We start from the raw sequence: 27,035 nt of genomic DNA, 5'->3' as shown, positions 1-27,035 counted from the left end.
CAACAAAAGAATCAGCTTTTATACATATTTATTGTGATATCTTGTGTACTTCTGAACATCTAGCAGTCATGGAACCATATTGCTTTCAAAATTGTCTTTTCAAGAAGAAAAAACATACAGACACTCTGAAGTGAGTGTATACAACATTATTTCATCACTTGTTTGACTTCGCAACTTTAAGCCATTACAGTTTTTAAAAATACAGACTTAAAGGAAAAGAATTGAAAGAAGCAAGAAAAGATTTAGTTAAATGTACACTAAAGAGGTAAAACTATAATGGATTAGCTATCAATATCAAATATACATGTATATATAAACTTGTAAATTCAGCACCAATTTAATTTCAGATATGATTTCATAGAAGCAATGATTTGTGAATGATGTTAAAATTGACACCAAAACATATTTACAAACATTCTTAAAAATTATTGATTTTTTTTTTTCGATTTGTACAATTTGGACTACATCTTTTCAAAATCAAACTCTTAACAATTATTGGGATTTCTTAAAACTGAAATGAAACAGTGACATAAAAGGATTTCTCTTACACAAAATAAATTTTACAGCCTTAAACTTTAAAATAATTTATCTTGTAAACATTCAACTTTCAATATTATAAATAAAGATGGTGGCTTAGGCTACTCATAGTAATAAAATAAATCAGTAACAAAATAATTGAACAAAAAACATTTAAACATTCAATTAAAAGAAGATTTATTAAAAATGTTGACAAGTATTGCATGAAGAAGAAAACACTACTTCTGTTTTTGAGATTTCCTTGTTTCATTTTTGCATTCAGCATCATTAAGTCTTCACTTTGCGTATCTATATACAGCACTATTGGAATTTACAAATTATATACAGTCAAAATAAAATGATCTACAAATAATGAACTACACAGGTTACTATACAAGTGGTGGTGGGTGGGAGTGGTGGATGTAAGAATTGTAAAGTATTCAGGGGAGGATCTAACAAAATGAGGAATAGATCTCCTTAACTGTTCAGTGTAGGGTTTGAAAATTAGTTTTTTTCATATAATTTCAAAAGATTTTTAATTAACATTGATATGTACTGGTACTATAATTTGTTGTTTGATAAAAACTTCATCTGGGGTGGGCAAACACTCCTACGGAATCAACATATGCTTTCTTAACTGACCAGAAAAACAATGAGTGCAACAGGTAAACATGACATGCAGACTTTGAGTCCTGTTGGCATAAGTGGGAATAACTTGTCAATGGAATGGTTCAAATGTTGCATAGAAACAAACCGAACATAAAATATCTTGACTCCTACTATAAGCACCTTAAAAAGAATTTTAAAAAATGAACACCCAACTGAACTGCACTATCACCTTCAAAGAATGTAAAAAAAAGTTATAAACTTACATGTTAAAACAGAACAAATATTTAATCCACTGTCACATTATAAGTTTTGGAATAAAAGTTATAGAAACTTAAAAATGACCAAGTATTGAGACATATGATGTAATTCTCAGTGTTGACAAAATAAACGTGTTTTATGATATAAATACTGATACACAGTTTTTTTGACTTAAATAATAATGAAACACTCTCCAGTTACACTGGTACCAAACACATACAGACATACACACGATCACCAATCGTTCACACATGTACATCATACAAAACATCACGCTGAACCTGCAGTCAAACAACGGTGCTGGAATATTTGCTAATCAGTGACAGCCAATTACATTGCATACTGTCAAGGTGTGACCAAAAAAAAATATCAATGAGCAAATAAATCTCTAGCACATATAACTAGGTAGAAATTCATCTCACAACCTTACTAGTTTATTTCTCTCACTCTAGCAAACACTCAAACAATGCCATCCTTAGGATGCTAAAAGAATAGTCATTATGCAAAAACATGAGAAAAACCGATAAAAATTTTTTTTTGCGGTACGGTGTGGGACAACTCTTCTCTCTCATTGATACACAGGCGGCAGCACTTGCAGTCCTGATTTGTTGTTGTATTTTTTGATTGATCATACAACTCCCTCGTCTGGACAAGAAAAATTGCACAAGAAGTCAACATCACAAACTGAGGAATAATTTCAGTAATAACAAGCGCACTAAGTAAAAGCAAGCACACACAGGACTATACGAGGAATCCATCCGACATTTGAGAGAATTGTCCGAATCGTTGTGCACGCAGAGTTTGGATACTGTTCATGATTTTCTTTTGATGTCCTATTAATGTGACCCCTACTCTTTGTTCTAAGTCTTGTTGAGTGATTTTCAACACTTGGTCCATTGTCCTATAACCACAGTTGAGGAAATTGTCAATGTATTTTTCCATTTTGATGGATATAAGCCAACCTTCAACGTTGGTGAAATTAGAAACTTCTCCTTGTCGATTCATGGGCATAGTGCGATGATTTGTGTCCATTAAGAATTCAGGCCTACGAAATATAAATATATTTAATATATATTCAAGTTACATGTTTCAAAGTTCAAAATTTAAACATTTTTTTCAGATTCATTATATTTTTTTTTTTGCTAATTAAATGAAATTAAACAATATCCCAAGGGATCATCTAAAATTCAAGCTAATGTACTTTAGAAAAAATGTTGATAATAGCTTAGATTGCAAAAAAGGAAGGTTTTTGTCAACCATACCTGGGTTTTGCAATTTTTCTGAGGAGTTCTGGAGCTCTGATAAATTTGTCCAGACTTTTGACAATGATGTCAAACTTGGGTCGGTTTCCTCTCTCTTTCTGCCAGCAGTCCAACATCAACTGATGAAGTGCCTCGGGACAGTCCTGTCAAATGCAAGAAAATACAATCAGTCATATTAATCCACTTTACACTGACCACTCTCTGCCAGGCAGGCCAATCTACTGAACATGAGTTTTACATTAAGGGAAGCAATGATGCTTATTTTTCATTACATTAAAATAGAGCAATGATGTTTACTCTTCATTAACATTAAAATAGATTAACTTGGAAATGAACTTTCGAAAATATTACCACTGTCAGAGTATCAACCTCTTAGCTATAATTATGAGTATGAAGTAATTTCCAATGGGACCAAAAAATATACCAAATTTTTGTAATTCTTTGAAATCAAGTTTATTACCATAGGTGGTGGAAGTCGGTAACCCCGATCAACGGCTCTAATGACGTCTTGATTGGACCAGTTCCAATACGGTCTCTCACCGTAGGAAACCACCTCCCACATCACCACCCCGTAACTCCAAACATCGCTGGCTGACGTGAACTTTCGGAAGGCAATGGCCTCTGGAGCTGTCCACCTAACTGGAATTTTTCCACCCTGAAAAAAAAGTTGTTCATAAAAACTGTTTGGTTTAAGGTTTATCCAGGTCATTTATATCTTACTATACAATCATTTGGAGAAATTAAAACAAATTTTGGGGGGTTTTTTTGGGGGAGAATTTACATCTATAAAATATAGGAATATGAACAAGATTGGTTAGGGATAGATTATGTACTAATACCTGTTGACTTACAGTGGGCGTATATTAACAATCACGCCAGTGCTTTGGTCTAGACTATTCTTATCAGAGGAATCATTAGCGTACAATAAGATGCAAGTATAATCCATTTAAGCCCTTGCGGCCAAAGTTACCAAGATGCCTCTGATGCGATAGAAGTGCATAATATTAGTGCGTCCATACCTTTGTTGTGTAAGCCCCATCAGTAGTGTCTATGTCGATTTCCCTGGACAATCCGAAATCGGCAACTTTACAGACCAGATTCCCATTTATCAGAATATTCCGGGCAGCTAAGTCCTAAACAAGCAAAAGAGGGTTTACATCAAATGTTATGCATTTCAAGTTGCCTGCTGTGCAGTTGCAAAAATCTCTTAATGTAAAAATTTGGAAAGCTTGTATTAACCTTTGTCTCGCATGTCATATACATTATCTCACAAGTGAAATGTTTTGTTTGCAAGCCAATTCTTTTTAATCTCCTTATCAATTTATCAAAATTTTACCCCCATGATTCAATATCTGAAGAGCCTAACATCAAACCAACTTTATTGCCACCATTTAATATCAGGAATTTCTCTCATCAGATTTTTTCAAGCACTCAGTCTTTTATAAAATTCAATTTTTGATTATCGGTAAAAAATTTTTTTACTGAATAAAATAAAATTCAATAATCATGTAATTTCAGAAAAATTACTGATGATGACAATAAACTGGAGCTTGGTACATGTACAGACTCTATTTGAAAAGCATAAAAATGTTCTTGTTTTAAATTTGTCAACTTAAGAACTAGAGCTGGTAATCTTACTCTGTGTACATATCCCATGTTGGAGAGATATCTCATTCCTAGCGCGATCCCTCTCATCATTCCTACTAACTGCATGATTGTAAACTTCCCATCGTTGTTCTGGAGAAAAAAATAAAAAAAATAATAAACAACTGCTAAAAATTTCATCAAATATATCAACCTGACAAATGCCACAAGTGATTTGTGACCTTATCTTTGTTAATAAAACAGAAAAATGTCAGATAAGTAGCATCTGACTTGCTTTTAAAGATGAGAATTATACCCAGACATTTCGTGCAATTCAATGTTTTTCTTATTAAAGAACTCAATATGACTATGAGGTAGGATTGTATTAAACCACTTTTCCTGCAAATATTCTTACATTTTCTGCAACTGGAGAGTTTTAGAAGGACTTCTAGACAAACAGAAGAGAACATAAATCAGAATTAGTCTGATTCCCCCCTGATGAAAATCAGCTTATTCAGATTCAAGTTGGTTTTTCCAATGAGGAAATAATATGGGCAGACATGCATAAAAATTGCCCACAATAACAAGATTCTGCATTCTCTATCAATCCATCACTCATTTTCTCTGGTTTTGTAATCCTCTGTCCTTCATCACGAAATAATTGATAATTTGTCTGTATGGAATGATGTTTTTTTTCCTTGCATTGCACTGACTTGGATACTTTTGTCAGTTAGGGTCTAGATTTGTTTTTGTGTGCAGAGTATAAACGTCTAGTTTTTTCCCCTTGTATGGGTTAGAAGATTAATGGAGGTTTGATGGTGTTTTCAAGAACTGACAAGGAATGTCATGAAAAATGACTTGGAGGGGAGAGAGCTGGTCCTGATTGCATTCAAGCCACTCATCAAAAACCAGTCAGCTTTCCCTCTCCTCTGGCAAACCCTTCCTCTTCTCATTTATTTTCCATATAACTTTACACACAAACATTCAATAAAAGTCTCAAATTGCCAGTATAACTTAAAATTAATCTGCTTTTGTCATTCAATTGGAATCGACACAGATTTTCTATTTTTTCTCTTTTAATTTTCTTCCACAAAATTTGGATAAAAATTGGTTAATGCTAATCTGTTTCTTATATGGCCATGCTCTAGTGGAAATATACAATTCAAAGTTATTTTCGATACACGTATCAATTAATTCAAGGGATGATATATTTTTTCAGCCAAATGAATTTATAATTAATTAACATTTTTTCTTTCAATTTACAGAAATTCTCAGTCAGTTGCACATTTTAATCAATCACATTTCATTCCATACTGTATGTTGACATTTCTTTTTACAAGCCTTGATTAATTAAAAAAAATAATTAACTTTTAATTTTTTTTCCAAAACAATTTTCAATATTCAACCAAATAGTCAGAACAATTCAAAATAACCATATCTCTTACGAAAACCTAATAATTACAGACTGAAGGGGGAAAGGAAAATTTCAAGACAAATGAGTCTTGAAATATGCAAGAACTTCCGTAGATTATTTCCCAAATTGGCGATTATTTTTCCCCTGCAGCAAATTTGTCAAGTGGTGCCTGCTAAAGCGACACTGTCATTGAGGCAGACAAAAAAGGATGAGTGCCACATTTTACAAGCCCTGCAGCTTAGTACCAGGTGTTGACATTTTGGGGGGACTAATTGATATTTATGTCCCTTTGTCTCCTAGCCCCTTCCACCCTAATGTTGGTTTTATCCTAGCCATTGAATGTACATCCGCGCCGCATGATCACGGCCCAAAATTGATTAATTATTCCGGAGCATTACATGACTGGACCATAGAATGAGTTATTACACTTCTTAGTTAATCAGGGGGAATTTTATGAGTCCTTTTATTTGGATGTGCCAGGATATTTTATGACAAGACTGGAATATCAACTAACATTAACTCATCAATAAGAATATTTTTCTTGATTACTTCAGGAAAAGTCTACGGAACATCAGGGTGGGAAAAAAGAGATGGCCAATTTCCATCTCCCAGTCATCTGTCAGGGTAAACAATCATCTCCCCATAAAAGGAAGGAGGTCCTAATTGAATAATATTGCTTTACCATGGTGTCTATTTAACTCTCGCAGTGCTAGATTAATTTTAATTCTTATAAACAGCGACTCTGGCAGTTAGGGAACAAAAACCTTTAAACAGAGCACAGCTACCTGTCCACACTTTTAAGTGACACAGTGTTTTGCAGAAAGTCTTTTTTCTTGACTTTTTTTTAAATTCATGAATTGGGAAAGTTAACTTACTCTTAAAAATGTGTCAAGAGATCCATTTTCCATATATTCTGTGACAATCATAATGGGATGACCTGCAAAGAAAAGTTATCATATTCAACTTCCTAACCAAATAAAAAGCAATTTTTATGTAATATTGAAAATGCACAACTGGGCATATCTTATAACTAAAGAAATGAGTCCAAAAACTTTCCCTAGTAATGATAAAAATTCCAATAAACAACGACAGGAAGTGAAAAAGTCTCCATGCATTCTTTAATGACTTTTGAAAAAAACCTAGAAATTTCAATTTAGAAGGGGGTGACAAAATCTGATAATTACTTTTTGTGACAACTCCTTCTAGAAATATAACATTCTGATCGTCAAACTGTCCCATTATGCTGGCTTCCGTCAGAAAATCTAAACGGTTTTTGTCTGTTGCGCCGGGTTTCAAAGTCTTTATTGCGACCGACATTTCAGGCTTTACAGGATTGCGTAGTTTTCCTTTGCAGACATCACCAAACTCTCCTTAAAAAGTATAAATTTGGAAACTGAATGATAACAGCTAAAAAAAAGTTGTTTTGCTGATAAAACGTTCATCAAAATGCAATGAAGTTTTGAATTGCTATCATGACTTAACCATAAAACAGTATGCTTGAAATTACAATAAAATTTTTACTCTAATGTTACTAATTATAGCAACAAACCTCCTCCAATGACGGATTCAATGGTGATGTGGGAGGCGTCAATTTCTCGCGTGAACTCTCGTACCGCTTGGTTTGGGTCTTCGTAAGTATGGGGGTCAACATAAGATTTGACACAATCATTGGGAGGAAACAACGGCATGGTCACTGTAAAAGAAGGATTCAGTGCAGTAGGAAACTAAGTTTAACTAATCAATTAAAATTAATTTATACAACAGATTTTTAATTGAATTATAGTGTCCTAATGTTATTCAGAAAATTAAAAAATATCAATGCGTGTTTACAATTTGCTTTTCCATTCAAGCACGTTTTATGGTAACTAGGGAAATACGCTACCAATAATTTAGCTATTTATAAACGGGTTTGATTAACTACAGGGATTTGATCTAAAAAGGGGAGAAAAAGGAAAGAATGGAACATCCTTGATTACAATAATGAACAACTGGTAAGGAATGTGAACTGTCATAATATTTGTATTCTTCTCAAGAAGTCATTCGCATATCAATGGATAATTCCCCGATAATCGTATTAGCTAATTTTGCAAGGAGCCAATCACATTTCACAGATCTGCTCCTCTAAAAGCAAGTTAAGCAAGCACCTTATTATTTTCACATCAAGATGTATTTTTCTACAGGAGTTGCAGACAAAGAGCAACTGAGTAGAAAAATAAATTTTTAAAAAATTCTGCCATATGGGTCCACAAATCTGGAACTCCCAAATCCTGCAGTTTAAAAGCTATCAGCGAAATGAGAAAACAAGAGCATTATTAGCCTTTTCTTCTTTCATCTTATCTTTTATATTGAAGCATTAAATCTCGATGCTTGTTCCATGAGCACTTTGATACACTGAGATTTTAGTTACGTAACAATCTGCAGTTTGATGTCTCTTCCTTGTTTTAGTGTGAGATGTCATATTAATTTTCAATAAAAAGGCTCCACCTTTTCTATCAACACTTTTCTATTGAAGCATATTTGATCGATTTTCTTTATGACTCAAATAATTATTTTTAGTTTATTTACAGTGACCATATTTTTCAGTGTTTTCAGATATAGAAATGTCAATATGACCAATAGATAAAAAGTGATAAACTTCATTGATGTGAAAATTTGGTGATACCAAGAAAAAGAAACATTAAAGAACAGCCAGTGTCAGATATGCAAGCAAAATACAGCTAGAAACTGTGCAAATACAGTGCAAATAAAATTTCATCAGAGGCGCTACTATAAGGCAAGGCGCTAGTGCAGCTAAAAGCGACAAAAGAATCGGAAGAAATTTTAGGGTGGTAAAGATGGCACAAAAATTATACATCCATATTAGTGTCTGAAGAATGAAAAACTTAAGAAATGAAGAGTAGAAAGAATATTTTTATAAAAAGGGTGTACAATATACCAAACAACTTCCCCCATGTGTGACTATTAGGATTAGAGACTATAAAACTAGAATCTAACTAACTAAGGTTATTACAAGAATACACGCTACTTACATCCACCATTCATATGGGGCTCCAAAGGGGGGCAATGGAGAACTACAGGAATAAAAATTTATGAGTAAAGCAGAAAAAAAATCAAAACATAATCAAGCATAAGCCCACCAAAAAAATGAAATTTTTAACTTGTTCCACTTCTGAAATATGGATAGCATTGAAATTCCATGATCTCACGATAAACTTTTCACTTTGCTATAATTGTTTTCTTTTGGAAAAATTTTGTTTTCAATATCATTTGATAGCTTTCTTAAGTTGTCAAATTATTGCATAATCATTTCTTATCATTTCAATGCATGCACATTCTTGCATGATAAAGAGTCAGCCATGCAATGGAAGAACTTTTCAACTTTTATGCAACATCTATTTTCTATCTATACCCTTCACCATAAACTCCTAAATACTAAAACAATATTTCCTACAGGCAAAATTTCTGCATCTCATTGCAACAATTCAAATTACTGGTACTTTTATGACATGATCATAAAATGCAGACTTGCATGAACATTCTTGAAAATGAATGATTTCAATTTTTAAGACAAAACAAAAACAGGCAGACATTTACATGGACAAGACAGTCAAGTAAAACAAGAACTCAAACAAACATTTTCTTTCAGTAAAAGGAAATAAATTTAGCAAGTACAAGTATATAATAGGAATGTATCATGCAATAATATATATATCTTGTGCATGCCGTAGATTGCAAGAAGTGGTTAGTATGACATCGCTTTAATACGCCAGCTTGTTAAATTGGTCTCAAATAAAAAAAAATTGGGGTGAAAAAAAATCAATGTTCTTTCACATTCCTTACCAAATGCAATCAAAAATGCGTAATGTGACAAACTGTTAAACATCAACAACAACACACATTGTCATAACAATAGACCTATTGGTCTCTACATCTTCTGTAACTAGCAGTTACTAGGCCTACATTTCTGATTAGTACGTGCAAAAACGTGCATACCCTCACCGGGATTGTACTGGGGGTCGTATTCTCCGCAGCTCTTGTCATTTTGACTGTCTCGTTGATTTCTACAACATAACGTAAAACATCAATTTCCAATGAACAATAAGAATTGACTTAAACACCAATCGGCATCTACATTGTCAATTCATGGTATTCCCTGATAGAATTATAATTCTCCTTTCCCTGCTAATTTCATAATGCTTGATTCAACAAAATTATATTAACTAAATAAACTTTCCACAATTATTTGCTCTGAGTTTTTTTTTCAATCATTCTGGTGAAATTATTACAGTGCATATTCTAGTACATGTATTATCTTTCTGTGAAGGTCGGACTAACCTCTTGATGAGGATGACTATCATGCCGGTAGCGATGGCCATACAGAGTATCACCGCTAGGACAGCTGCAATGATGATCCCAACAGACAGCTGCTGGGGGGGATCTATCTCCTTCTTTCCTGTTAAAAAAAAAAAAAATTTCAGTACATGTACTTATCTTATCGTACAGTGTACCAATCAAAGTCTGGATCAATACTTTTAAGTACATAACAAGTGGGAACTTATTTAAGTTTTCTTTTTTAGTAATTGCTCTATAAGGCTGAAAGAAGCTAGTTATCAATAGCATAATTAAGATACAATATAACTGTCAAAGAAGCATTGGAACAACCATTACTTATATGAAACCATTAATTTTTTATGATGTAAGTAAGATTAAGTGAGAAGAAGAGCATAGAGCATTCAATCAGAAATTTGTACAATTTTTAAGAGAAAACTTGGTCACATAGTTTTGGAAATAATGTCATTATTCTTTTTGCCTCTGCATCAAACTTTGCATTCAGTATCATAAATGGATGCAGTAAAATAGGTTTACATTGATAAAATGTCAAAAGAAGACAATTGTCATGCATACATTAAGACCAAATGTTTGAATAACATTGCAGAATATTTTCATACAAAACTTCTACCTCTTTCAGACTGCCCCATACCATCATATCTACCTGTTATAATTAAATACTGGTGTGAAATCTCTCTTTTTATTAAATTAGTCATCTTCCAAATAATTTCAAGTTTGCATCTCTCTCTAGCTTATCAATCTGATGTTCTTAAAAACATCATCTAACTGGTGTGAAATCTCTCTATTTTATATTAGTCATTTTTCGAATAATTTTCAAGTTTGCATCTCTCTACAGCCTATCAATCTGATGTTCTTAAGGATGCTGTCTAAAAAAATTTTTGCAATGAACTGCTGATTAAATGCATTTTTTTTTCAAACACAGGCTTAGATCTTCCAGATGATGTGCTCGATCTGGAATTTGTAATTAAGTCTTCCAGTTTAATTAACTTACCGATTGGTTCTCCTGGTATGACGTTAATTGGCTGTGTGAAGTCCCCCCATCCTTTCTCCACCTGATAGCACCTCACCTAAAAATATAATAACTCGGTAAAGTTTTTTGTTAACTACAATGTATAGTGCCTTGTTTTATGTCAATGGTACATGTACCTCTTTATAAATACATCAGTTACTTCAAGTGTTGACATTCCAAATTTTAATTAAACACAAAACAGAAGAAAAAATTATTGTGAAGCTGAATCAGGTAGATGAATCTGAAAGTTTTCTTTTCATTACAAATCCACTATCATAGAACTGCATGACGTTTTTCTAAAACTACTGTTGAAGTATTTGTAGTAATTTTCTTATAAGTATGGGCTGGGTTCTTTCTAGCAGGTTTCATTGAAACACACTTCAAAGTCAGTGAAAGTTCTAAGGACTTTGTGGTTATGAGGAATATAATCATTCCTACTCGGCCCCCAAATAATGAAATTGTAATTGTATTTATGATGAATTATGACACAAGGAAGCCGGGAGAGCCAGATTTTAATTAACCGTCCTCGGTAGTTCGTTATAATCCAGTGGTTTAGTGTACATCTTCCTAAAGTCATCAGGAGGGTCCTAGAATTATTGGATTTTTAGGTGGAAATGAAATGACAAAGCACCACTCACTTCCGCGACACAACGCTTACAATTCCTCCATTTCTCTCTCTGTCCACTCTACCAATTATCACACACACACACACAAAATGCCAGCTTTTAAGAAAACCATTTAGGTATTGACTCAGTGTTATGTTTTTGTTCACAGTATCTGTGAGATGTCTTGTTTAGTTTCAACAGGCCCCTAATTAGTGAATATGCAAGAACAAATGAAAAATATTCCAATGCCTTAAGAATGGATTGTAATGCAGACTTTTTTTGTCTGTGTGGTACATTGTATTATGCTTTGTATGTTAATTGTAACAAATTTTTGGCAGAAATTTTTCATAGTCTATATAAAGATTATAAAGTGCATGATCATTTAAGATGTACAAGGGTAATCTATTAAGAAATCTGTATTGAATGGAAATTGTGATTCTGCAGAATTATAACTTCTTGAAAATCAGAAGACCACATGAATATATACATGTACAATTTAAAACGGGAAAAATTTGGTATGCGGAATTTGAATAGATCAAGTTTTTTTTTTTTTAAATTTTATTTTCTTAGTTGGGCATAAAAGTTGGAAGAAAAAAAATTATTGGGGCAGAACATTACCCTCCAACATTTGACTTTTTAATGCATGTATCAGACAAAACAATTATTTAACAGATTAAAGCGAGACTGATCTTTTTTATTATTCCTGATCTAAGATAGGACTTTAACTATCTATTTATTTTCTAATTTCCTTTACCAAGAAATAAACAGGTACTAAAAATTAAACATTTAACCTGTAGAAAACACTTTAATTTTGCTATTAAATCCGAAAAATTATAGGTTTACTGCTTCAAAGTTGGTGAAAATGTGGCACGCTGAAAAACGGACCGCTCATCTGTGACTGCAATTCACAGTTTTTTCCTGTCTTCTGGCGACAGCTTTCCTCATAGAACATTACATAAAACATGATAAAGTCTGCCGGTTAGACAAGTATCAGGATTTTTATTCGAGCCCAACAGAAGCCTTACATCAGTTTAAGCCTTCTGTAGCATTTATCATGCGCGAAAAACTCCAGTTCACGAACTGATTAATCACAGGTTTGGCAGATTTTCACCTTGGAAGCATAAAATTGCACAATTTTTTATCTGCTACTTGTGTGCAATTAAGTCATATGCTTTAAGATCACATCAGAGACCTCACATGGTGAACTGAAGATGCGCAACATTTATAGTAACCAAATATGACTTACAACGAAGACAGGCACGATACTACCAATACCTTATAGTCCTTCTCAGTTCTCACAAGTTATATGATAACATATCTGGAGAGACAGAAAAAAGGTGTCAACTTTATCTGTAACCAAACTCTTTACGTCATTGAAAAATATGCAGGCCATTATTATGAAGGGGGAAAAAATCGGAAACTTATCAGCTGATGCCTATTTCCATTAAATATCCTGAGCTCTAAAAACCTCTTGCAGAGCTGTTCTATGAAGATTTGGGACTAAGGAGGGTCCTTCAGTAACCCCTACATAACTATGAGGCACCTCTGATCATTTTATGGCTCTGAGAACCATCTGCTAGCTGTGTTCAATTTGGCATTTGATTCCCAAATCTCGAATTTGTTTTTGAACCACTACAAGATTAGATTTTTTTTGGTATCATCTCCTGAGATAAATTTGATGAATTAGATTACTGAATCACACTTGGAGGTGTAAAATTTCTTTCTTATCAACAGAAAGTAAAAATTTCAACCCCTGCATGACAAATGTTATCTTGTTTTTTTCTCGAACATTTATCATTAATCAGGGCAGAGAACTCCTGCTGATAAAAGACAATAAATTGTATAATGAAATACCAAACTCTTTATTCCCATCTCGAACTACCCTAAAACATTTCTCTATCTCTTTTTTTTTTCAAGGAAAATTGGCATAACTTTATACCCAGTAACAGCATTGAATGACAAAATCTTATAGGGTCATAAATAGTATTAATTACCTCTTGTTTTTTTTAAGAGAAAATCCTTGAGATTCTAGCAAAAAATAAAATGATTTAAACCCCAATGATTAAATTGAAAAGATGAACAGCAGTCTTGCATAAAAAGAAGGAAAAATGATACTCCTTGGGCAATGTTTTTTTCCATGTCTCCGTTGGTTAAATCATTGAACCATATGTTTTGTCCTTTGTAATGACGAAAGTGAAAGGTCCCTTGCTGGTTTTAACTCCTGTCCTGCACGGCACATTCAATATGGCACCCAATTTCTTCCGCAAAACCTAATTCTGCCAAATATTACCCTCTCTTATACAGCTTTAATATAAAATATTGAGATGTTGCCTACTGAATGAAGTTTGTTGAGATGTAAAATCTCTTCAATTTATTGGCTCTTTTTGGTGTCCTTTTGCAGATATTTGAAAGATGAATTGGTTCCATGGAGCATTGGTATTATCAATGTGCTCCCGTAATTTTATAAATTGAAATATTTCAGACCTAACATCACTAGAGGTTTCTTCACTAATAAACACCGTGAAGAATTAGATATCCCACATAGAGGACAATTTTTATTGCCTTAGCGTGCTTAAGTTTCATTAAATGCTAAATTGCAAATAACTCTAAAAATATGATATGATCTGTAGATTGACAGATTGACATAATTTTCTTCAGAAACACAAGAATTAAGCATTAAGGTGTTAATAAAACATAGCAATGAATGAATGCACAGGATATGAACCCTGTACCTGGTACATTTTATATGTTAAGTTAATCTCCTTAAACTCAGTACATTTTATATGTTGATTAAGTTGCTACTGCAGCATTAAAAAATCATGGAAAAATGTCCAGCATTTGCTTTGATTTTTATCAGATTATGCAAGCGTGCAAATTTTATTATGATTTGAGCATCTCAAAACGAGGAAAAGCCTCTTCATTAATTGATATGTTCCAAATTACTTTGCTTAAAAGGGAGAGAAAACTGCCAACTTCCTAAAGAAATAACTAGTAATTACAGGTGGTAGGCATGACAATTCAGTTGATTTTCAGGTAGCCGGTACCAATGGAAACATTTGATTAAAAGAAAAGGGACATAAAAATGGTTCTCCATGAATGAACCTGACCATAAAATGGTTCAATTTTGTGCTTCCAATCAATTCACTTCACAGTATACAGGAAAACCTGGCTATTCCCAAAACATACATTTACGGCACGCAGGGTGAATCTTCTGACTTCACCTTTGCGTTTTATGTTTCCCACTATAAAAGGGCATTAACATAGCAACCAACTGATACAGTCTGCTTAATTGAAAATGTGCCACATGTGAGATGAGCGATACTGGTAGTCAGAATGGTAAGTGTAAATTCAATATTCACCAAAATGAGCTAAAAACCTACTAACACCAATTAAAAAAAATTGACATTCCGCCATTAACGATTTTCATTCATAGATTTGTCTGCCCACTTTGTTGAAATTATTCCTATTTCAATTATTTAAAAGAATAAAATCAATCAATACTTAATTATAAACAAAAGTTCTGATTACAAGGTAAATTAACACATTCGCAAAATAACACATTCTCTCTACTACTGGGCACAAAAAATATGATTTCGAACCTACTTTAACATGATAACTATTAGCATAAGCAATTTTAGGATTATCTTTTCTCCCCACGCCCATTGACAACCATCAAATTTGTTCAGTTACTCAACGCATGCATTTTATCAGTTTCTGATACATGGGCAGATACTCTTAAATTTCAATACGTCAAGCAACTCTCGAAAAGAAATTTTCTACAACATATTACATCAGTCTACATGCACTTTTTGCAGCAGCGGTGCTTGTTTAAATTAAATATTACAACATCTAGTTAAGATCATATTTTGTAGGAAATGGTTTTCCTTAAATGAATTGGAAGATGTCGTACACAGGCTTAGCCCCCTGATTTAATCAACCTGTGGAAGATAAAATGGAGAGTAGCATTTTTATCCTCGAGTTGATGTCAAGACAATTTCCTTTATCGAAAATGGGGATGCGCAACAAACACAGAAACTTCAATAAATTGTCAAGCATTTTGTCTTAGTAACTTAATTATGGCTCTCCTAGGAACGGTGTTTTTGTTAGATTAGAACATTAAAAACAAAATATGGATACTTAAGTAATGAAATAATCTTTTTCTATAGAACTTCTTTCATCTGACACATCAGTCAATGGTTTTATTTGTAATGCTCTTTTAGAAAATCTCTCTTATATCCCCCATCAATAGGACAATTTTTTGCACCAGAGATGGAATACCTTTATAATTAGACAACATTCTTTAGAAACGATACAAACTGAATCTGTATGTCTTGTTATTTAACAAATTTTTTCTTTGAAAACAGACTTTTCCACTTTAACATTACTGTATATTGCAGAAATAATGGCATGTTTCAATGAGTAAAGTTTACTGTATCTCTGAGCAAAGTCAGAGGTGAAGTATACTAAGATAAACAATTCTTACACTCGCCAAAAAAAAAGGAGAAAGCATATTTCTATGAAAGCTTTTTCAGCTGTAAAGATGAATCAAATAAGTTGAAATTGCTTTGTTTTGGTCCCTCTATCTAAAAGTGACATGTTTCAGTTCACATTGATAACTTATACAGGTTGATAACTACCCCCAAGAAAAACCCCATAAATTACCTGAAGACTGTACTCAGCTCCTAAGTTGAGATTCTTAAATGTATAATTCTGGTGGTTGGCCGATATATTCTTCAGGAAGATGATACCATTTCCCAGTCTGGGAGCACTGCGGACCTGGTAGAACATAACCTTGTTTCTGATGTTAGGGGCAATGTCCCAGGTGACTGTGATTTCTGTCTGTCCGCGATTACTGATCTGGAAGTTGACGATGGTCTGGGTGCTGGCCTTGGTCATGTACTGTCCCTCGTCAAACTCCACTGGAATGTTGCTCTGGTTGCTGACGCCATTTATGGCAGACACTCTAATGCTATACTTGGTGCTGGAGGTCAATCCCGTGATTGATACCCTGTGAATGATAAAAAAAAATTCTGTGCAAGAGTTCCCTAAATGTGTCAACAAAATCCTTCTTTAGATACTACTTGTATCATTAAAATGGGACCTTCTCTATAACAAGTATTTATAATTAGTTTATTGCAATGTTAACTTTACAAGCAGGAAGTTTGTGTTTTCTTTCTTTTAAGGCTTGCAATGATCTATCCTTTAGGTTCACAAAGCACAATACCCATTCTCTAAAACATACAGTTGAACATAGGTATCTGAAACACCAATGTCTCGTTATCATGGAGGTGTTGAAGTGATTTTGAAATCCTACCACTTGTCATCTAAATATTTTACCCTGTGTATCTCCAAATCCTAGGATATCTCATTTTTCTCAGTCCCATCAAGTTCATGATATTGAGGTTTGACTGTACATTGATATGGATTTTAATCACCCCTTTTGAAGCCAACCATTTTTTCTTTTAAAATTGTTCTTGCATTACTGCAGTGTATGTTATACCCCCCTGTACCTTGTCTGATTGATGTTTTCCCAGCCTGGATGGAAGGACACACTCTCACAAGGTGTACAGGCTACCCTGTAGCGGACATCTTTTCTCCCTCCGTCTGACTGAGGAGGTATCCACGATAAGGTAATGGAATTATGGGTTATCTCCTCAGCCACTAAATTACGAGGCTTTGATGGTGGCTCTGATATAATTAAAATCATGTAGAAATGAATACTTTTTGTACTGACACATTTACTATTTATAATTATTGGAAGATTTTATTTTATGAAAAAGTAAATTTAACTGAAAAAATTCCATCTTTCTTTGATGAATTAGTAATCATATTTTTTCCAAAATAGGAGAAAAGCAGTGAACTTAACCAATTAAGAGAGAGGACATGTACAAACGAATTTGTACTGATCCGCTTATTCTTCCTTTAGCAATGATTTTTTTTTGTTTTCTCGATTACTCCCCTTACTTAACACAGCCACAGGTGTGTCTGTTGAGTTGATAAAATCTTAAAACTTTCTATGTGTGGCAATGTGTAAAATATCAGTAAAATTTAGTGTGCTTTAAACTCCTGCTCACAGAAGCATGACTATCTCCCTCTGCCATACATTGGAGCTGGAAATTGCTCTACCCATTATTACTATATTTCACCTCAATTTTCATAATTCCAAACAAAGATATCACAATTTACCTGATAAATTATCATGTCAATGCTTAAAGTCGTAACCACTGCTGAGCTATATCTTCTATCTGTTTAAACTATGACTAAGGGAGAACCTAAGTCGGCCATTTCTTTTTACAGGTCTTCAAAATCTTTCCGATAATCAACAATTATGGCTTAATTTCCCTGATTTTAAAGCTTATAGACTTTAAAAAATTATTTTTCATAAAGATGGAAATTAACACAGTGCATACCCCATTATTCAAACATATTAAAGAATTCTGCCTGTTAATATGCCTTTCTTTCATGTGTCTGTGACATGCGATTTTAAAACGAGATATCTGAATGCTGGGTGTTATTTTTGTCGACATAAATCAGAAAATATTAGAAAGGTGTAGAAGCTCTAGCTAGAAACCTTTTTATGACCATTTGCTAAAAGTCATTGAAATCACACACTTTTGTACCCCTTGCGTGTTCAATATTCCCCTAACATACAATAAATTGTCAAGAAACACTGTTGAATAAGCTGGTGACTGAGACTAATATGAAATATAATCTGCATCATAGAATTTCTAACTTTTGTGTACATAGTTGCAAGAGGTCATTGTCATATTTTGGAAATGTGTTAGTCCTTTTTATAGAAATTTAACAAATGAATGCATGAAAGAAATTACTTCCATGCATTGATTGATGGTGAGATTAAAATGGATATAAGAGAAATATTTGTCATTGATTTGGTATTTTATTTCAAATACAGGCAATTCAAACTTGAAAAATTAAACCCTGCATTTTAACTTCAATATATCTCATATAACAAACATGCAAGTCTCATTGCATCATTTTTAGCCTACAGCTTGCAAAGAGTGAACGCTTTCCAATATTGTATTATTGTCAACTTTTCAGAATTCAGTATAGATATATTTCATCTGCCTTGACAAATCTGTTTTCATTTAACTTATCAGTCATTTATTTCAGAAAAAACAGTTTTATAAACGAGACTTACGGGTACATGAGGAGTTTTTGCTGTCCATGGGATTGCGGTAGTAGCCGTCCGCACACGTACACTCCACGGACCGCGGGACATTGGTATAACTGTTAGAGGGGCATGGAATGCATGGAGTATTTCCCAGGAGCCACTTGAAGAAACCAGGTCTACATCCTACAACAACAAAATTATAAATAGAGGAAAATGAATATACATGTATAAGAAATAGAGTACTCAATATTTTTCACATCTAAAAAAAGTACATGCAAATATGGGACATTTCCTGTTGTAAACAACTTTTTATCATCCCTTTCATGTACTTACTCAGAAGTAAATATATTATCAAAGAGGTAGCCACAGAATTTTGTATGAAATTCATTGATGTTTTTTACTTTATCTTTAGCTTAATTCCCAATGCAAATTACATCACTTCTGTTTCACACAGGACAAACTAACACACACACACTCTAACTAACATACCCAAACAAGCAATTACTATATCCCCTCCAACTACATTACAAAGGGATAATAAAGCTTATATTTCAAACAGAGATGGTTGATGGTCTACATGAATTGTTATAATACATGCATACACCTTTTGCAGCTTTACATATCAAATATACAAGTCACCTACAGCTGTGCACCAACTGCACTCTTCCATGTATATGTCAGAATGATGAAAATTTTAATCAAGCTTTTATAGCTTCCTATCCATATTACTTAACATAGTCATTAAAATGCTTCCGAAATTACTTTGCCTTCATTTCTGATGAGTCTGTCCTCCGTAGCTTTCAACAAATGCCAAAAAATGACATATTTAATATCTCAATTTATGTTCTTTTAAATGCAGTAATTGCTTCGACATTAAATATGATACTCGACAACAAAAGAAAACTAAAAGCAACCTCCTACGGAAATTATTTGAAAACCGATCTCCTATGACAAGTCAGACAAAATAACTTAAATAAGGATACTATTTCCTAACAGTTTTTATAAAACTCTACCACCTCATGGATCAAATGGAAGAAAAGTTAATACAAGAATACAAACTAGGTATGGTAAGGGCTGAAATTTAATTCTTACCACTGACAATATGTTACAGTATTGTTCTACCACTGATGTTACAAAACTTTGACAGCGAACACTCTTTTTCACAAAAAATGTGATAAACAGACTCAATGTAACATATATTCTATTACATAAGATAGTCATCTTTAATGAACTACCTTCTGAAGTCCAACCCTTCTGCTGTTTTTCAAACCAGTTCAAGTGTGTCCTGTTTTCCCATGGCCTCAAAGAAACAGCCATACAGATGCCTATACACTGACAACTTAACCCCATTTCTTGTCTAACAGAAATAACTGTAGATAGAAATTACACAAAAGATACACAAAATGCCTGATTGAAGTTCCCATGGTATCAGATTTAATTATTTGCTTTAATTAAAACAAGATCCATCAGACACTTTTTTCCAGACTAAAGCCCAATATTACGATTTCTCAAAGGGCTTGTAAATACCATACAACAACACTCAAACAAACAATAAACGAATAATAATTATCTTCATCCAGGCAAGCTCTCCCTATAAACCTAAAAATCAGCAAAAGAATTATCTCCCCTTGATTTAAAAGCCTTTTGTAGCATCACTAAACTTAAGCACAGTTTTTACTATACAGAATTTAGGCTATACTAAGTGCTATTGTCTATGGAAGGGTTCATCAAATCATAATGCCAGGCTGTATCAACAGCCAGAATCTAAATTACATGAATAAAATTTTTTTCTTGGGCCCAGTGGGAGAATTTAAACACTCTGTTCAAATGAAGTTATCTGCCCATCAAACCACTGCAATTTGATAGATGCATTACTGGGGCTGGCGCGATGGCATCATGGGGTAATTAACTGCCTTCAACTAATTGTTGCCGAATATAAAATAGAAAGTAAAACATAAAATGCAGGATATTTCATTGCCATCATAAAACTGGCTGCAGTATGTTTACATAGAAGAGATAGGAATTTTTCAATTCTCTCCCTAAAATCATTTACTTTCAGAATGATGCAATTTTCTCATAAAATTTTTCCACTGCCCTGCTTCGAAGTTGCCGTATTAGATAATGATTATCATTCACATTAAAATAAATACTAAACAGGAACACATAACCATAAATAATTCTATTAAAATTAAATGATTGTTGATCATATTATAGATAAGACAGATGACAGTCACAATTTTTCATAAAAAATTTCAAAAACTTGATATTTTCCATAAATTTTATTTGAAGTAAAAACTTGTGAAAAGCATTTAGTCCTTTCAAGATGAGTTAAAATTAATGTTCTGTTATCAAACATGGAGTCTCTAAAAAAAAAAAAAAATTAGGCTTGTCTGAGCCGCATATATTGTTACACTTGCACAATTTTTTAAAAACGTTTCCCCATTTTGTCTTTAATCACTGCAGATGCTTTATTCTTTCACCTTAATTTTTAGTTGCTCTTGTCACTTACACATATAAATACACACATATTTTACTTTTTCATGTGTTGACAGCTCAATTATTGTTATACCTATACAAAAAAGACCGAAGCAATCAGCAATTTAATTCTCCTCCAAATCACACAATATCCCCTCAAAATCTCAAATAGCCCTTCTCCCAATACTGGTACCCAAGTGGTCTGGCCTGAACAATAACTTGTGGTCAGAATCATTTAAATGCCTAGAATCTGGCCCATTTGACCCCAATTACTCTACAATAATTCCTTCATGAATCAAATTTGTGGAAAACACATTCTACCAGACAAAGCTATGCGGCTATTCATTATAAAGAAGAACTCCAGCAGTGAGGAAGGTCATGCAAGAAAACACATCTTTCATGCCCGACATACTAGATTTTAATGGATATTTAAGGTCCTTTATCTCAGAGAGCTTATTTGCTGGGTGAAAGTGTACCTATAATTCAACAAGTTTTTATACTTCTGGACATGTGCACTGACCGCTGCAATGATTATAAGAAAAAAAAAAAAAAACAAGATGAAATTTTGGTACATATAATGATTTAAACAGTGTATGAACCTTTGACATACCTTCTATCTAAATATAAGACATAACTCAAATTATTTTACTTATATTTTTAGAAAAAACAGAGACTGAACTGCTATAAACATTAACATATGGCAACACCTCCAAGAACTGGAAAACTAAGGGGACCCTCTAACAAGCTGCTTGACCGCTTGACCTACTCCTAAATTGGCATCCTGTATCCCTTGAATTGTCCGGTGCAATTCATGCATCTCTTCTGAATATCCTGGCCTTGCCATAGCAACAAAGCGGCCAGGAAAGAAAAATGTACCTTTATTACCTGGTCTGCAGGATCACCTTGGTAGTGGCTTTGTCAAGCAGAACAATGTGTAATGGATGGGGACATCAATTTAGCAACTGAAATCTGTCATTAGGACAAAAGTCAAATTAAGATTGGACCAGCAAAAGTTGAGTGTGAGACCATCTTAAGCACTATTGTATTGGGGACTGCAACAGTTGCCAGTGGCATTAACTCTATGATACCCCTAATCTCACAGATCAAAAAAAAGTGGCAGCCGTCTGCCCTGCATGTCCAATGTGTAAATTATATTACATTATAGGAAAATCGCTACAGTTTTCAATATTTTGTTCCCTACCACTTCTTTAATCTTTTCATTTAATTTCAATGCCATAATCCCCTTTTAATAGAAAGAATAACTAAGTCTTACAGATGAAAACATCAAGTTGCCTGGAAAGAAAAATGACATTAAAAACTACATTTTCTTTGATTTACAACCTTTTCAAATTAGCAGGTTTTCCATTCTTCTTTTATCCGAATGCCCATTCATTAAAGATGGGCACATAAAATCAGTGAGAGCTAATTTACATATGTTTGAAAAAGCCTATCTTCAGTTAATCCTTTTCTTTGCAGAACTGCAGATCTGAAGATTAATATCTACCCGGAAAGTTTACTATGAATTAAAAAAAATTCAATATGGTTATCATCTTAAGAAACAGATTATCATAATCATAATGGATTGGACAGTATAGACTAATAGACAACTGTAGAGACAGTGTCATTTAAAATATTGAACCTTGCAAGATTTAAATTGAATCCGGGTTCAAAATATCATTGATAATAAAAAATGAATCCCCCAATGACTTAAGTATTTTGAATCCCCGTAACTTTTAGACATTAAAGAGTATTAAGATTTTGGGTTCAAAATAATATGGCATTAAAATGTTGAATCTTCTTATTCATTTTTTTATTTGCAGGGGTGGAGTGAAGGTGTCAGGGGCGTCGAGATCTTATGGCTGTGAAATATTGAAACCTCGTTTGACTTACAATTATTATAGAAGCTAGCTACTATGGTTGCTTATTGAAAAATATAATGTTGCTATAACTGCCCTTCAAATTAATTTTTATGATCTCAACCAAAGGTTGAACTAAAACAATCTCGAGATCATCACTGGCTTTATGTAATAATCGGCAATCCTTGGCTAATTTCATACAAGAGGTAAGAGAAATCTGAGGAGCTCAGAGTGTTTATGCAACCGAAGATGTCAGTTGATGCATCCACAGGAAATACAACTTTTTACACTGAATTGAAAATCAAATAAACATAATTAAGTATACCTACAATAAAATATGTTTTAAAGAAATATAGATACGGTTTTATTTGTTACAAAAGTAAAAGTCATGACTTTACCGAAAGCTGCTGCGATGTGTTGAATTACACAGTTCATGACAAAGTAAAAAGAAAATAAACAACAAAGTGATAAATTTATCATGAAACCATTTTAATTGGCAAAAAAAAAGAATGTTAGACTTATTGACTTTTAAAGATCAACCTTTTACAACCAACAAATTTTATAATAAACATCGACAAGTCAAGCTCCATTACTGGGTACATCATATACCATGCCAAATCGCATCTCAGAGTTAACGTCCAATCACTGAGTAAGCTAAAAATATTAAAATAACGAGGCTTAGACATTAATTTAAAAGTAAAAGAGTAAAAAAAAAAACCCCTTTACCTGATTTACCAAAATAAAATGAAGCTTCCATGTTTGTTTCTTTTTGACAGTGTCTTGTTAATTCGGACAATGAAATAAAGTCCAAAACCTATTAAAGTTATTTTTTGTTTATAAACTTTTAATTTGAAATTTCAATCAAAAAGAACTTTTCAAATTTTTCATTTTAAATGTTCGACGCCCTCAAAATAGACCTTTATTAGGAATGGTCATTGCTTTGACAGACTTATCCTGATCCTATACCAAAGATTTTCTTTAACAGCACTGTCAAAATGGGATTTTCCCCCTAGACAACTCAAGCAAAATTAATCTAAAATGTGATGACCGACTTTCATGATGCACCAAGGTCTTCAAAGTTTGTCGTACATGCATTAAATTTCTGACATTTTCATACCAAATGTCTTTTATTTAAAAAAAAAACAAAAAAAAACCCACAAGAAACTTGAATAGAAAATGAAATCAAACTTATTTTTTTCCTTGGGGGAATCTCTTTATCCTTGACATCTTATAATTTGAAAGAATAAACAGGCAATAACAGGATACACATTTCTTACAGACTATCTGCAATTTTCCTCAATTTCCTACCTAAACCTAATAAAGAATACACAAGCATGGTGCCTTCCAATGTTATACAAGACTAGGGAGAAATCAGTATATCACACCTTAACGGGCATGAACTGGGAATACACAGTTTCAGTGTCTAGCCCGGGATACATTGCAGTAAATTACTGTTTATGAGAGTATAAGGTTACCAATAGGTCAAACTATCAGGGACCCCTGGGGACTTCACAGACATCAAATAGCCATTACACCGTAAGAAGTTGTATGGTCAATTGAATTTAAGTGAAAGCTGATCATGGACATGTCTGCACTAGACCCCTCTATTCTTCTCCAATCAATGGCTAATATCCTAGCTTTCCTTGTCAAGAACAATTTCTTACTTACGAGAACTTTTCCAATATATGTAGGTATCAGACTCTTTGTCAAGTAAACATGTATTTTGGGACAGTTAAAATAATACCAGTTTCCATGAATTTTGAAAATTATTGGAATGTAATTTTTTCATTGAAGAATCAGGACTTTGGTCCAGCGGGAATGACTGGGTGTCTAGTATGGTTATAAGGGTGAAATGAAATACTGACACTTTTCTGGGAATTCATCTTAAGATTTATCCTTATCAATGACACTTCTCATCAAAATCAGTCTCTTACTTGCAGAGCTCACTGCTCCTTTGTGGCCTCATCAAAAAGCAATTTATGTTCTTTTCTTTCACCCACTTCCTTGATTTGTTTACCATTTGTTAGAAAATGTTTTAATTCTAGACTGAGATTCTATTTTTTTTTAACCTGTTACTATGTTTTTGACATTATATAATGCAGAAAAGTAAATGATCTACAAACTTTTTATATCTATTGCTTTTTGTGTCTGCTATAACAACTGAGTGAGGAAATTTTTCATCTTAATCTCTACCTCATGTGTGGTAGTTAGCAATTCTTTTTTGGTTCCATTTCTGAGGCAATAAAACAGCCAGCACGTTACGATATATAGACTTCTAAAAAATGTTTCTTCCAGTGAAAATGTATTTTACATCGACATAAAAATTTCGGTTTGAAGAAAATATCACCAACTGCTGCTGATAGGGCATACTCTAAAACCTGGCCTGGCCCCTTTGGCCTGGCCTGGCCTCTAAGTTGGCCTGGCCTCTATCTTGGCCTCTAATTTGGCTTCAAACCAACTTTTGGCCTGGCCTCAAAAGTTGGCCTGGCCTCAGATTTGGCCTCTGTAAAAACTTTTGGCCTCAATTTTGGCCTCACTCAAGAGTTAATTTCTTTTTCAGAATTTGATTGATTTCATTGATTTTTTTATTGGTTTCAATTTTTCAAAGATTAAACAGGTAAATAATATATTTCTGTTGATATGTAGATGTGAACATTAAAATAATAATACACTACCACCAATCTGATTTATTTTATTGATTTTCTATTGATCAATTGCAATTCTGAAGACTTTTCATAGTAGGATTGATGATTTTATAAAGTAAAACATTTTGAAACATCGATTTAAATTATCAAGACAGCAAAGAAATGCAGATGGGTAGTAATTACCTAAGACTTAAAAAGAATTTTAAATTTGCTATTTAAAGTATCACTTGTTACATGTCTTATAAACTCTTTATTCAGAATAAAAAAAATCTTTTTGATAACGTGGACTACTTTTACAAACTGATAGAAAAAGTGTCAATACTATGATATACAAGTAATTGGCCACATTTTATATAATAGGGTTCTAATGGTCTGGTTGATAGGATTCAATTGTTTTACAGCACAAATGTTAATAAACTATCATCAAACTCAACTTTTGTTTTGATAATTGTAGATAGTGAAAGTTGTAGCAGGAAATTCTTTACAAATCATGGATGGCTTAACAGCCTATGCACATATACATTTCATTGCTGATTTACTTCAACCTTATCTCCTGTCAAGAACCATGCTGCAGAATTTTTTGTCATTAGATATCCAATTACAGTGTTACCGCACAGGAACAGAAAGTTATAAATTATCTGATAATGTTATTTATATTAGTTTTTTTAAATACCAACTGTTCTTAGATTTAAGTACATGTGAGTTTTTAACAGAGTAATCAAATCAGTATAATATAAACATTTTGGTATCTGCATTGGTATATGGTAGTACATGTATATTTATTTTAAAATTCTTTAGTGCCTGTATTTATATGTCACATTTAAGATGATGCAGGCATAACAGTAACACAACTCTCTACAGTGTGTGAAAGGTGATGATTCATCACTAAACAAGTGGGAATTTTCAAAGCTATTAATGACATTTGACATGAATTATTACTATATATTTTTTTTCAATGTGCACAATTTGGAAAACACAAAATAAACTCTTATACTTTTTTCTAAATAATTAAGCAAGAGTGTAGGTAGTGTCAGTATAAAATACCTGTCATCAAATCATAAAATGAAATAAGTGTACACTGATCGATTGATAATCAATAAAATAAATCAAATTGGTGGTAGTACACGATTATTTTTAATGTAAGCATTTACATATCAACAGAAATATATTATTTACCTGCTTAATCATTGAAAAAATGAAACCAATAAAAAATCAATGAAATCAATCAAATTCTGAAAAAGAAATTGATTTTTGAGTGAGGCCAAAAAATTTTACAGAGGCCAAATCTGAGGCCAGGCCAACTTTTGAGGCCAGGCCAAA

General features: G+C 33.1%; 1 protein-coding gene across 6 annotated transcripts in view; it reads right to left on the bottom strand.

Annotated features, from left to right (window-relative positions):
* Positions 1-11: 11 nt before the first annotated feature.
* LOC134267625 (ephrin type-B receptor 1-B-like) overlaps positions 12-27,035 on the bottom strand; it is a 53,723-nt gene continuing 26,699 nt past the window's right edge. The window contains exons 4-19 of one of the 6 annotated variants that reach the window (XM_062749823.1): positions 18,767-18,922; positions 17,118-17,295; positions 16,270-16,615; positions 10,985-11,060; positions 10,604-10,636; positions 9,979-10,096; positions 9,637-9,704; positions 8,673-8,714; positions 7,193-7,336; positions 6,828-7,013; positions 6,519-6,580; positions 4,284-4,382; positions 3,665-3,778; positions 3,106-3,300; positions 2,646-2,788; positions 12-2,428 (exon numbers count right to left, since the gene is read on the bottom strand). In XM_062749823.1, the coding sequence (XP_062605807.1) occupies positions 2,125-2,428; positions 2,646-2,788; positions 3,106-3,300; positions 3,665-3,778; positions 4,284-4,382; positions 6,519-6,580; positions 6,828-7,013; positions 7,193-7,336; positions 8,673-8,714; positions 9,637-9,704; positions 9,979-10,096; positions 10,604-10,636; positions 10,985-11,060; positions 16,270-16,615; positions 17,118-17,295; positions 18,767-18,922 (2,264 nt within the window). In that variant the 3' untranslated portion in view covers positions 12-2,124. The remainder of the gene's footprint in view (positions 2,429-2,645; positions 2,789-3,105; positions 3,301-3,664; positions 3,779-4,283; positions 4,383-6,518; positions 6,581-6,827; positions 7,014-7,192; positions 7,337-8,672; positions 8,715-9,636; positions 9,705-9,978; positions 10,097-10,603; positions 10,637-10,984; positions 11,061-16,269; positions 16,616-17,117; positions 17,296-18,766; positions 18,923-27,035) is intronic. The other 5 variants (XM_062749824.1, XM_062749826.1, XM_062749827.1 and 2 more) reach the window with 5 other exon arrangements.

The sequence above is a fragment of the Saccostrea cucullata genome, unplaced genomic scaffold (assembly GCF_032062105.1).
Source record: "Saccostrea cucullata isolate Sc308-1 unplaced genomic scaffold, CSIRO_AGI_Scuc_v1 ctg260, whole genome shotgun sequence".
Classification (NCBI taxonomy): Eukaryota; Metazoa; Mollusca; class Bivalvia; order Ostreida; family Ostreidae; genus Saccostrea; species Saccostrea cuccullata.
This window is presented reverse-complemented; position numbering and strand designations above follow the sequence as displayed.